The 14,197-nt window shown below is 40.0% G+C and overlaps 1 protein-coding gene across 3 annotated transcripts in view; it reads left to right on the forward strand.

Moving 5' to 3' along the window:
* Positions 1-14,197, forward strand: part of Sulf1 (Extracellular sulfatase Sulf1) — a 94,603-nt gene that overhangs the window by 33,744 nt on the left and 46,662 nt on the right. For all 3 annotated transcript variants that reach the window (XM_022068468.2, XM_022068470.2, XM_022068471.2), the window contains exons 3-4: positions 7,402-7,765; positions 11,149-11,388. In XM_022068468.2, coding sequence (XP_021924160.1) covers positions 7,465-7,765; positions 11,149-11,388 — 541 coding nt within the window. In that variant the 5' untranslated portion in view covers positions 7,402-7,464. The remainder of the gene's footprint in view (positions 1-7,401; positions 7,766-11,148; positions 11,389-14,197) is intronic.

Genomic DNA, 14,197 nt, shown 5'->3' on the forward strand with positions numbered 1-14,197 from the left:
GGGTCGATGGTGACGTAAATGAACAATTACGAAAGAAATGTTATGTTTGTGTAGCAAAAAATGAGTGTAATGACCTAAATGGTTCATATTTTCCCTGTTTAAAAGTACCGAAATATCACATTTCTAAAAACCACTGTTATCGCTAATAAGACCAGGTACTTATATGTATGCGCCATAGAATATGTTGTCAAAGCTCTCATATTTAACCGTTTCCATCAGTTTACGAACCTACCGAAGCTTGAACCTGACCTCTTAACCACACATTGGGTGTCAAGATTAACTCTTGAGAGCTCAGTCGTAACTATACGTACCACCTGCTTTAATAGTTAACTATGCATTTACCCCACATAATATATCTAAGAGTTTCGTATGATTATTAGAGTAAACAGCGATTACTTTCTTAAACAGGACTGATCAATTGATCTTTGTAATGGAGACGCGTTGTATTTTCTTTTGGGCACGAACTGAAATTTTAAATGAGGTTTGGTGAATTGGCGTCAAAGTTTTAATAATGTGTTGCTCTATAACCCCATTTTCTCTATACGCCGTCGTATCATGACGCAGGATAGCTTTAGAATACTTTCAGGAGTGAACGGAACTGTAATTAATATTTTATAAAAGTGAGTGAATTTACAAGCCTAGGAACCAGAAACAAATGTGCTAAATAATATAAGTCTTTTACGTATTTCCACGAGCACAGAATCTATCGCGTACTTTTACCCTCCAAATTCTTCTTGAAAGAGGGACTGCACGTTTTAGTTGTAGTCAGTCTCAATTGTTACATAAAAGGATTTAATTAAATATTTGAAAAATGTGTAAGACTCTTGTACATACATACGGCTAGTTGTTTACTGTATTAAGAAAGTGTTCATTACATTTAATACAGCTTATGCTAGTTTTTATTCAAATAAACATTTCAACATTGACGTGCGTGTTGTATTTGGGGGTGCATTATATTCCAGTGAATATCGTTATAAATAATTAATTATGACGCTGAAGAACTCGAAAGATAACCTGTGCTGTAGGAATCTGCGACAGGGAAGGAACGTTTCTAGAAGTCTATATCCTGGGGTTAATGATCGTCTCTCTTGCAATGAGACGCAATTCTGATAGTCTGCACTTCTTTTTGTCTTGGCGTGTTCGTCTGGCTGCGTTTGCATTTCGAATCAGGCTGTTTCCTGTAGCCTTAAATGGAATACAGCTACGCCGAGAATTTTCGCCTTTCCGCTTTAAACATTCAGCAGTTAAGTCATGTCAGCTCACGGCGTCAGTCACATAGAATATCCAACAGACGCACTCACTGCTTCACTTACATTAATGCACACGTGGGCGCTGCAAATGAATGCGCGCTACAGTGTTTTGACACGAAAGAAGTGACGATTCTCTGTGACAGCGGCTAATTCATTTTACCAATAGCCTGTTACCTCTTTTGAGCCATTTCTTGACTCGTTATGGTCTCACTTGTCTACAGTTTTACCAATTTATATCTGAAAGTACTATTATAAGTATTTTTCACTTTAATTGCTGGTCTATCCTCTCAATCGTCGATTGAAATAATAACTGCAAAATCAGACGTTTTGGTCCTTCATCGTCCAATTAAAACAATAAAAAGACAAACGAATCTAAACTCTTATCTGCAACTATTTTTACGGTAGGCTATATAATTATAAGAGTTTTGAAACCTTATGTGTGTGAGAGAGAGCATATAATATAGTATACTGTAGAAGAGTGACAATGATTGGTTAACATCTTTTTCGTGTTTTTATTTGTTAAAATTTGATTTAAAACGGAAAGGAGGTTTATTGGCCTCCTCTGTTTGGTAGTTTAATTAAATTGCTTGATATTCCCTTTAAAGCTTAGTGGTAACTAAACAGCTGCATCAATAATCAACAACTCTACATCCTGCCCACTGATTGTGTTTATGGGTTTAGTATGATTCTTAGTGTAAACAGCTATTATTTTATTAAGTAGCTTAGACGTGCTTTGGCTTTACAAAGTCTGATACTCTACCGTTTGTAGACGTAATTTGGTTTGAAGTTTCAAAATCACGAACTTTGTTTGAGCTGTCTCTATGTTTTACATGTTTTGGGTAGAGTATGGTAGCGTGCATGGGTATGATGAGCCACATTATAGCCGGCACGCGTGCTGGTGTGCAATCAGGCGAGTGATGGGTTGAGGCAATCACGTAAATTAGCAGGAGGCAAGGCTACAGTGAGCTGTTTCATGGAGCGAAACCTCAGAGCCAAGTGCGCGACTAATTTTAGGAGTACAGTATAGTTCAACACTCGATCGAATGATATTGTTGCGTAGTTTTGCAAGAAACAAAATGAATGCAGAATCGAAGGTCTTGTCCTTCCCTTCCCCCTCTTCTTGTATTTTTACACAGATGTCGAATAATAAATTTGTAACCGTCAGAGGAATGAGGGCCTTTGGTAACGCGACGCTGACGTGTTTGCACGTCTTGGTGTAGGAAAAATATTACATTCTTTCGATACGTATAAAAGATTCTAAGAGCTGCTGTAGAAGTGAAAAAACTCTCTACTGTGCAGATCAGTTGTAATGAGTTATTTGTCGGCAATTTTTTATGATGATCTGTCTTGTGGAACAGGTGTTTTATTAAACCAGGTTACTGATTCATAACACTACAACTGTTGAGTAAACATAGATATTTATTTTTATTTGTTTTTGTTTGGGATTTTGTAGTATTTGTTGAGAGTGCATTAATATAGGCAAACAAATATGAAAGCTGTCAGAATTTAGACACTTAATAAACGAAAACAAAATGTGTGTACTCTCCAAACAACCAGAGCTGAACGTCGCTGTATTGAGTTTAAGTCTCCTTCGATGTCTGCTCGTGTTGCTAATGTGTAACGCATCCAAGAATCTCTTGAGTAAATTTGTTTATGGATTAGGCATATCCAATGCTTAAAATTATAATTGCATTACTGTTCATCGTATATCTTTAGAATTCCATGCTACCGAGGATAAAGGTGACACTCACCACCATCTGTTGCCGAGGTTAAGAATGCGTGGAGCTTTTCTGCTATTTTCTCATGCACCTGTGGGGCAAGGTGCATAATTAAACATAACGGAGAACTTTACTCTGTCTACTGCTTGTTGACTCAACGCCTGACATCGGCAGCCGTCATGTCATGTTACCAATTAGCTCGGCAGGTGGGTGCCCTGTTTTTGTGTGCGCGACTGTACGTAATCTACTGGATAGGATATTCAGTAGCACGGTGGTAGCGTGGTGGTAGCAGCAGGGAGGGTTGTTGGCTGAGGTTTCTAACCGACCGGAATAAATCCGTTTCATCCCGACAACCCTCTGAAATTCTCTCCACATGGTCCCCGCGTTTCGCCAACCCTCCGACTTCCATTATCTCATTGTTGTCATTATCTTGTCGCTTCTGTGGTATGCTACTTTTATCATGTCATATGCTTACTGTACCGCACTCTTTTGTTGAACACGTTTTGTCTGCAAACACGAGGAATTGTGTTTGCCTTAACTTTTAAAACAGTTAAGGGTTGATTTTTCCATCAGGTTGTTTCGTTCTTAGATTGCTTACATTTTAATTTTGGAGTTGCCCTTTGCCGAAAATCTCATGGGAATTTAAAAATGTGAAGCGTATTTCGTACTTCGTTCAAGGAACATTATTGTTACACGTTACTTCACTATGTAGAGATACGAGTTCGGGAAATTCATCGTCATCAACGGTCAAGGATTAGGTTTAAACCTGTTCCGACTCAGAAATTTGTTGGCATCATCTCTTTTTGCCTGCCGACATATCTCTGTTCCCCTAGAACGACATTCCCATGCTGTCTTGGTAAAATGTGTTGTTTCATTCGTTCTTTACGTGAGAGCCGCGGATTTCGGTGTCGTTGAATCTTGTTCCAGTGCTTATAGGCCCAAGTCTCCAGTTCCTGTCTAATGTATTCACTTATCTTGTTATTCAACAGGAAATAACCTCCGACAAGTCTTAAAAAAATGCCTGCTTTATCTGATTTTGGTCTGACTTTGTCATGACCCTGGTTTCGCTGCCATATATTAATGCGGGATCTACCATAACTTTGTAAGCCTGTAATTTAATTTGACTGTCCCTTCTAGCTTTTCCTCCCAACATAATTTTAATTGTTTCACATACGTGGTAAAATGTTGAAACACATGTCTTCTTCAGCTACATATGATATTTGGTACCATAATACCCATAACCTGTCATTATTTTGCTCTTTTGATATTAATATTCTATTGTAGGAAGTTTGTATTAGTCCGATTGGAAAAAAACCCTGATATTTAAAAATTATTTTCGTTCTCTACAATTATTAACTGGTCGTCAGCTTATAATAATGTTGAAAATTTTGATTCAACAACACTGAAATTTTCCTTGACTTTCCCATACAACATTCTCTAGTGGTATACAAATTAACTTAATTTCTTTTTCCAGAACGACGTTGCTGGGGGGTCACTCCAGAATTTGGCGTCCCTGTTTCTGCCTTCTGATTATCACACAAGCTTCACGTCCGCCGTTTCATTATCGCGTTTTGTAGGTTGAATGCTTCAGATGAATGGACAACTTGCTACATCGATTGTTCGTTCCATTGTGAGAGTGGAACAACACAGATGCCGGACACGTCAAGCTCCTGCCAAGCTTTTGTGCACTCCTCTTGCATTGTGCAGTGTTCTGGCTTCAGAGTGTGTGTGAATATTCTCTGCTCAGACTGGCGCTCGGAATTGGTTATGAGAAGTAATATTGTCCTTTACCAAGTACTGCAAGTTGTTTCTACATGTTGCTGATGAAAATGTATCACACAGCTAGTTATAATTCGTTGGACTGCAGCCATCCTCTTTATGGAATAAGTCCAAGAGTTTATAATGACATAATTTCAAGCTTTATTTCTATATTTCATTCTCTCACCTTTTTTCTTTTTTTTGTGATCCTCCTCCTTATTCCATTCATTCTTCATAGCTTTTAAAACGACTAGTTTCCACTTACATAGGTTATGTGGCGTCCAATATGCTGATGATTATGAGTGGTTGAGACAAATATGAAAGGAGGCTTTCTTTTCTATTTTATACACCACCGAAGAATTTGTCTGGAGTTACTAAGAAAACCACGAAGAACCTCAGGCATGTTAGATATATGTAAAATGAAAAATTGCCATTAACGTTCTTAAGGTTTTATCCGACTACTACTTAATATGAATAAAATATTTTGTCGTACTTGTTTTTATTGAAATTATAAATTATTAAAATAATCAGTTATATTTGAGGATTTTAGTGCCAGACTTTATACATTCAACCTCTTTATTCCACCTCAAGATCAGACTTGAATTTCTTTACACAGACACACATCCCAGATCACCGGGTGTGCCTCAGATTTAGGGAGTGTATGGACGGCAAAGTGTGTCGAACGTTTAAATGAACTGGCATTAATGTTATCAGAGGTAAAGCAATCCTAATTTTACCTTCCGTTCCCAGCACCGGAAACGTTTCTCAGATAACGACAGGATTCCGTTTTCTGTGTCTTGTTTCACCTGTAGTGGATAAACGCGCCACTTCCTATTCGCCGTGTTGTACGTGTCAGCGTTTATGTCAGTTTGTTTACTGGACCAATCTGTGCACAGCGAAGAGAGAAAATGACTGAATTCAGCAACACGACATCCCCATTACCGTTTATTATGTAAAGTGCCGCTGTAGTCTCTAGACGTGTCGTGACAGTCGTGTGGTATGATAGCAATAATTAAACATTCAGCGCACTTCGTGTCAATCAGACTCACTTAACGCAGTTCCCGTTGCCCTGTATCCACTCTGTGGAAAAGATAAACAGTTATTCCGAGCACATATTAATTTCATCAGCTATTCGGGCTGTTCTCGCTCCAATGCTATGCTATTTATAGCTTTAGTCTATACCAGAGGTTTCCAAAGCGTGGTCTATGCACCAGTAGTTTTCTGTGAAGTTCATTCAAGAGATTGAGACCAATTCCTACTCTTTCACTTGCTTCAGTTCGTTCTAAGGTCACTTAGGGCGGCCGCACACCAACTGCTTCAAGACAAGCATCAAGACATGAGACAAAAGACGCATTCTTGCTTTATTCGTGATTCAGACTCGAGTCCGAACACCGAAGAAGCACGTGTCTGCGTCTTATCACATCTTCTCTAGTTGATGACATGACGTCGTCCAGTGAGGAAGATATTTTAATGTACATGTGGCTTAAATTACGCAAAAGAAGGAAAAGGAAGTGGGTTCATGACTTTAATGAGTCGTGTGCTCAACATGGTGCGTACGTTTTAGCGCGCGACTTGTTAAACGATCCGGTGAAATTCCAATCTTATTATCGAATGTCCCCAGAATCCTGTAAGGAACTTCTTCGGAGAGTTTCTCAACCGTCTGCACTATTTTAATATTTGTTTACTCTTAACTCATGTCGATAACGTACACTGGTGCTGTTCCTTGAGTACTGATGTCTCAGTCTTGACGCACAGAAAAGGAACATGCCGAGTCTCGATGCGCGTGTCTGCAGCATGAAGCTGACGTCAGCATCATGACTCAGACTGGTGTGTTCGGCGGTTTTCATAATCTCATTCGTTTCAACTGTGCTCCTTTCTTTGCGTCATGTCGCAGACATCGTGTCTTGACTGTTACATGGCTTGACGCATGCCGGTGTGCGGCCTACCTTAAGGTCCTAAATGCACCACAAGTGCCCTTTGCATACTCTGAAAGTTTTTGATGGCATACGAGCAGGTTATTACGGGAAAATTCATCCTCAGAAATTCAATTATTTTGATATTTAGTAGCACTTCATGAACTGGAGAACTCATCCTCAGAAATTCAATTATTTTGATATTTAGTAGCACTTCATGAACTGGAGAACTCATCCTCAGAAATTCAATTATTTTGATATTTAGTAGCACTTCATGAACTGGAGAATTCATCCTCAGAAATTCAATTATTTTGATATTTAGTAGCACTTCATGAACTGGAGAATTCATCCTCAGAAATTCAATTATTTTGATATTTAGTAGCACTTCATGAACTGGAGAATTCATCCTCAGAAATTCAATTATTTTGATATTTAGTAGCACTTCATGAACTGGAGAACTCATCCTCAGAAATTCAATTATTTTGATATTTAGTAGCACTTCATGAACTGGAGAACTCATCCTCAGAAATTCAATTATTTTGATATTTAGTAGCACTTCATGAACTGGAGAACTCATCCTCACAAATTCAATTATTTTGATATTTAGTAGCACTTCATGAACGGGAGATACGTTCATCGCCAAGAATTTTAGCCACACAGGACAGCACACTTGAGAAATCGTGTACAAACATCCGTTGCCAACTGTCTTGCTGTCCAAGTAGCCCATTGTTTCTAATATAATGTTCCATGCTGTTGTTACAGGTCATCCGCCACCCCACTACGATGTCGCACACTGTCCTTTGAAGCAGTCAGCGACCGACCACCATGGCGCGTGACGTGACACCATTGTTAGTGGCCGTCGCGTTCTGGTTTATTGCGCTGGGCGTCGGTTCAGCCAAACGCGTAACACACTTGCGTCACCAACAGCAGCAGGAAGATCTTGCATCGACTGATGACGTGTTCGCATCTCAGAGACGCGGAGCCAGCGCCGCTGCAGAGTATCAAACTCAGCGCCGAGGAGGAAAGTTGAAGAAACACCATATTCCTGCCCAGCCCTATGAGATTCCAAAGGAAAGAAAACCAAACATCATACTAATACTGACAGATGACCAGGATGTTGAGCTTGGTAAGAGGTACACCTTTTCTGGAAGTTCCTATTTGCTAATACTAAAGCCATTATTTGATTATTTCTTGTATCAGCGCTCAGCGCCTCCCACCACAAAACGGCATTTGCCGACAATTGTATGATGTGTTGGCAAAGTGCGTTGTAGTTACATGTTTTGCCTTCTCGTTCTGTAAACCGCTGCAGGATGTTCCTTGTTTTATTCTGGTGTGTAATCTGACCGCTGGGGCATGCGATCTCACGTGCCACTGTTTGATGCCGAAATGGAGATTTTTTTTTCAACGACGCTGCATTCTTCATTCGGCGTTGGGGCTTGCTATGTCGTATGTAGGCGGGGCGACTGGTCATCAAATCCCAGCGGCACTGTAGGTTTTTAATCATTCACGTCTCGCCAAGAGTTCGTTCTGTTGAATGCGATGTGGTCGTCTCTTCATCTCTCGTGATCACTCACTCTTCTTTCTTGTTTTTATTCTTGGTTTGTTTTCGGTGCGTGGAACTTAGTTTCCAGATTGTTTAATTAAATTTGGTAACCTTTCAGATGGAAGTATGTTTATCTCCGAAACGTCGTGGTTTTAACACACAGTCCAAAGGAAGAAAGTAGTATACATTGCTTTGTTTTTGCAAGTTAGAAATAAGTTGTCCTTGCATGTAGAATTTGTGTAGTTTTAAAGCCACTGAATTTCGTCGAAAGTATTTCATGGCCTACCCCTTTTGTGATTGATTATAAACACTCACGAAGAAGAGCGGCCTCCACAGGTTAATAACAGTGGTTCTACCCCGTCATTGCTGTTACTGTCAGTATTTGGACGACCTGAAGCAAACTTCTGAAACGTCGCGTGTGCGTTTTCCTCAGTCAGTGGCCAGTGTCCTACACAACTGTAGTGCTATCAGTCAGGATCTGTAAGCAGCTGTTAAAGAAATGCCCAGTATTTTGCTTGCCGATCTCAGTTCCCGCGCTTCCAATGTGTGTGGTTGTCGATCTCTCGGAACCTTGGATGTGGGCTCGAATCCCGATCGAATCAAAGATATTTGTCGTCGTCTTTCTGTGTTCTGTCCTGTGTAGGTAGAGGCCTTGCGAGGGGCCGACCTAACTCCCAGGGAGTCATGCCAACTCTCGAAATAAGGTTCCGAAACCTCGCATAAGGAGACGGCCAAGGTTCTCCAACAACTGTTGGGCCACAAGGGGAGGCGAGGGGGGGAGGTGAAGGCTTTCTCACTTGTTTTTCAAAGGCAGTTTGATCAAAATATTCCTATTGCCGCCCACAGACTGAGCGATTTGTCATTGTAGTCCTTCGGGAGGAAAGGACTGCTTATCTCTGTCAAGATTTTGTGACATGTATATAAAAACAATTAAATAAGACAGCGAGCAAATAAATCTTAGAGAGCTCGTTCAAAATTATTTTTGCGAATGTCTTTACAAACAGACATGCCCTAGTGTCCGGTCGTGCTGCCTGTTGTCTGCCGAAGTGCTCAGAAACGTTATGAACACTTGGCACAGCCAGTTCATTGTTATGAAACCTATTTGCTCGCTGTATCTTTACAGTACATTGCACTCGACCAGACGAATACCATCAGTGCTCATCTTGAAGAGCACTTCAGAAATCGTACCTTGAAGATGATTTAATGGGCGGGAAAGTAAAGTACCTTCACAGTGTCTGTGGAATGCGACAAGTGGAACACGAAGTTTTTTTTTTAAAGAAAACAAAAACTGACGGTTGTATCGACGGATTTTCGAATCTTAAATGACACATATCGCAACTGAGCCTCAAACAATACCTCAGTCACAATTACTATGTAGGGTTCATAGACTTAAAGACAGGCTAAGCATCAGTTGCTACAAGTGGGAAAGGAAACCTAGCGGCACTGCTAAGAATTTAAACTGTTCTTTTAGAATGTTAAGTGTATAGCACCGTGTCGAAACAGTAAAACATACTTACGTTTCGGAGGAACTTGCTGTTTCCCTCTTCAAGGAAAATTTCGATCTTACAGTGAATAGGAACCCATTGTTCAGACAAAGAAAGAGACATCGGTAAACCGTACTTTCGAGAGACTTTGCATCTGGCGAAGAAACGGGGACTTGTTTTGTGTTCCTACAGAAAAGACAGTCTGGACCAAGAACCTTCAGATACCTGCTTTTGGGCTTTTCCATTATTTTATAATTTAATATTATAAAACGTTGGATGTAATATCGATGACCATGGACACTGAATGGCGAGCAACGAGGAATGGGGAAATGCTCCCCTGTTTAACTTGCTGTCACGAATACCTACGGGAACTGAGGAAAACAACGAAACGCATTAGTCCGATTTGACGGTCCGTGCTAGGTTTCGAACCAGTACCTCCAGGATGCAAGACAGGCGCTGTAGTGGTGTTGTGACACGTCCGATTAGCGTCATTTGGTTAGCGTAAATGCGCCTGGAGGATAGGACACGGACAATTTGTGTTATGACGTCACGTGTACGATATCTCATGAACGTTCTACTTGATCAATAATATTCTGTTGGTTTAGTCCTACATGGCGAGGAAGTTCACAGTTGTTCGGATGGTTAAAGCCAGAAGCTTAAGTTGCATGTAGCATGAACTGGGGAAACAACGTTTATAAATAACTTAAGTTGGGTAATCTCATGCAAAGATAACACTTCAGATAATACAAGTTAAATAATAATATTGACAAGCAGGAACAATAATGCTCTTTTAATTGCTTTTGGGTCTGGCTAATGTTTGTTTTTGTCGATTTAGAATAAACTTTGAAGGAGAGGTTCTGTGAGATGCATTGAATTTAACTGTGTGATGTTGGATCAGAACCTTTGGTCTCTGCAACATCTGAATAGCCATCAAAATCCTGGAGGAAGTAGTTATTAGGTTATTTTTTTTCGTTATTTGGTTTGTCACTTAGCTGCTAAGCTTTCTGATTGTTAATTTGCTAGTTGTGTGATAATTTATGTACAATATTGGGCTTAAATGTTATATACATTTAGTGACTTATTTGTATACTTGTTAAGTTGCTTGATTATTGGTAATCTAATTGTTAAAGTGCATTTACATATGAACTTTCTTGTTTATTAGCATATTTTATTTACTTGTATAACTATGTATTCATTTGTAGGATCTGAGGTTCTCATGGCGGTGAGTACTAAGATGGCTGTCTTGTGGGTTGTTGCACCGCGCAGTCTGGTAAAAGTTTACCAACGTTTCAGAGGTCTTTGCTGCTACCATCATCAGGGCGATTATGGTAGCAGCAAGGACTTCCGAACCCCAGAAGACGACCATCTTCGACTATTACTTTACTTTCTTAAGATTAGTTTATTTAAGCAATTTAATTACTTGTTACTTCAGAATGTTTATCAGAGTTTTCACTGGAATGAAAAGAATGCTGTCTTGAACAGGTTCGCTCAACTTCATGCCTCGTACTTTGCGACTGTTACGAGATGGTGGTGCTGAGTTTCGACATGCGTACGTCACGACGCCGATGTGCTGCCCGTCGCGCAGCTCCCTACTCACCGGGATGTATGTCCACAACCACGAAGTGTTTACCAACAACGATAATTGTTCCAGCGCCCACTGGCAAGCAACCCACGAGACACGGTCTTTCGCCACGTACCTTTCTAATGCTGGCTACAGGACGGGTAAGTACATACGTCCTGTATCAAGTTTTTGTCCATGATTTCGCTATTCGGTTTGACTGGCTAGTTGAATAACTTCAAATTCGGGACGTCTGGGTTCGAGTCTTGGCCCGAAGGTCACGTACCTTTGATATTTTTCGTGACGTCGGTCGTTGGCTCCATGGCGAACGTTCGGTGCCGCGGTGAATGAAGCACCAGTAAATATAATTTAAGTGTGTTAACAAATTTGAGGCGTTTATTTTAAAAAAATTGAGCTCGTTTTATGCAGCTATTTTTATAAAATAAACAAATAATAGGACTGGCATGGACATTGGACATATCCACGTTTTCTCAAAATATTTTAAGCTTGAGAAGTACTGGCCTCCCCCTCCCATCAATTGCATAATATCGAGAATGTACGAAGATTATTTTTGGCAGAATTAATTTTGATTCGGAACAGGTCAGAGGGCCCATAACCCGTGAAAGTAGTAGAGGTTGCCTTTAACATTTTGAGGACAAGCCGCTCGTGTAAAACCCCAATATTTCACATGTAAGGTCGGAGTGACTGCCGAATTGCAAATGGTATTGGATCGATGAGGACTAATTTTAGCGTGAACTACCAGGAAGAATGCTGTTAGGAATTCAGCTTGGTTTTCATGCTCTCGCCGAAGCAGACTGGAGTTCAATATCCAGTTGATGGGCTAGAGTTACCTATTCCTCTTCATCCCATCATGTCCTCCATTCCTTTTTGTCGTACTATGTATAATTTGCCTGAAGTAAGATATGAATTCTTGACGCTTTATTCTAGTGCCTCCACCCCGTTTCCCAATGTAATCAGACACCAAGAGGCATAAAAGATGCGATTTTTTGCGCAGATGTGAGAATAATATTGAAAACAAATAGGGTGTTAAGGTGGAGACTTGATTTAAATGACTCAGAAGAGGGTCGAATAGTGGAATTTTGTAAACTAGATGATGAACTTCCAGGTTCCCTAAAAGCGGGGTGTGTTGACCACCTGAATAGTTAATTGTTCTAGAAACACCATCTTTTATTTAGTTTTCTGTAGTTAAGTGCCTCAGTGTACGAGTATTGTACGGTCTGTCTCATCTTCGTATGTCATGTCCCAGACAACTTGTATGTTCTACCGTGGTGCAGATCTAGTTTTGATGCGTGTCGACGTGTTAAATCTAACAACATTCTCTCTCAAAGTAAGGTAAGATAGAATTTTGTTGTCTTGTAGCGTTTATTCTTTAGTTATTTTTTGAAGGACTATGCGCATATCTGTCAGTCTGATCATTATACATACATTTAATCTGTGAGTTATAACTTACGCGACGGAATGTATTTCTACGAAATGATGACGAAATAGTGACGCAGAACAGTGGATTTCTCGTATGCAGAGCCAGTTGACACGCTCCTGGGGCAGTAAATATACTTGCAGTTAGGACTTTAACAGCAAATATTGGTTCGGGACAATGGCGTGAAGATTTTTTTTGAGACTAAAATCTTGTATGTGGAAAATCTTTCAACATGGTAAGTCCTTGTATGCTGCAATGTAGTTAGAGTTTACTTCTCGTAACGAGCAACGTAATTTTGTTGTGGAATTTATTCACTATATACCTTCAAACGTTATTAACGGCCAACGAAACCAAACTGTTCTAAAAGAAATCATTTCATTATGTGAATCGTACAAATATATATTGCCGTTTATCAGTGTTTACCACTTTTGTCAAGAAAGTGTTGGATATATGTAGCTTCTGAATTTTAACAGGTTATGGTCTCCTAGCAACCAGGTGACAGGCGAAGAGGAAAGTGTAACACGGTTTTGTATATAAGATATCGTTAACTGTAACCTCCATGTTACCAGAAGTGGGCGGATAGTACTTAATTAAACATTCTGCGTGTCGAAATTAGTTTCTGATAAAATCATTATGTTGTATGAAATTTGTACGGACTAACATTAAAGTTGCTTTAACAGCTATTGTTTTAGACTCTGTATTAAATGTTATCAAATATTAATATTTAATAATTTTGAAGATGAAGCATGTGGATAGATGTTAATTAACACATTTAGCTAAATATACACGATTATAGGAAAAAAAAGCTTGCGGCACGTTAGATCGGTATGGGTCGGTAGTGAAGTGACTGACTACGTTCTGGACGACTGTGGTTCGATGCCCGGCAGGAGTGCGGATTTCTTTATTTATTTCACTACTCCCTGTATTGGCTCTGGGAGACACACACACACACTCTTTTAAAGTTACAGGACGAATTGTTGAGTGAGTTTCTGTTTCACACAAACCCGAATTTGTGGCTGTCTACCAAAATACGTGGGAATAAAACTGTATATTCTTTTGTTTCTTGATATCTTCTACTGTAGTGATCATGACAATATATTCACAGTGCTTGTGGTGCGGGGGACAAGCTGTTGGCATTGTTGTCCGGTCTGCAATCCAACGCGCTATGTCTAAAAACGTGACACGAAATCTCCTTCTAGTACATGGTTCTTTATCCCATAACCGCTCCTCCGTCACGTTCAGTTTTCCCATTTTCTGTAGCAACAGGGTTATCCAAGTATTGTAGAAACAAGATATGGCGCCTGATTTCCTTGAAGTCCATTTACGGAACCGATGTTGAATTATCGCGTTACAGAAGTTCGCCACTGGCCCCTAACCCCAGCAAGATTAATTCAGTTCACAGCGCCACATCCTGTGTATTTTATATAATTTTTTTTACTGTCTTTCAGTCTACGCTTGCACTTCATCAAGTGATCACTTCCCTTTAGGCTCTCCGCATAAGATTTCGTATGAATTTCTCATTTCTCCCGCCCATC

Source organism: Zootermopsis nevadensis, unplaced genomic scaffold, assembly GCF_977971745.1.
Source record: "Zootermopsis nevadensis isolate Lab colony 2312 unplaced genomic scaffold, Znev_1.0 Znev_ptg000024l, whole genome shotgun sequence".
NCBI lineage: Eukaryota > Metazoa > Arthropoda > Insecta > Blattodea > Termopsidae > Zootermopsis > Zootermopsis nevadensis.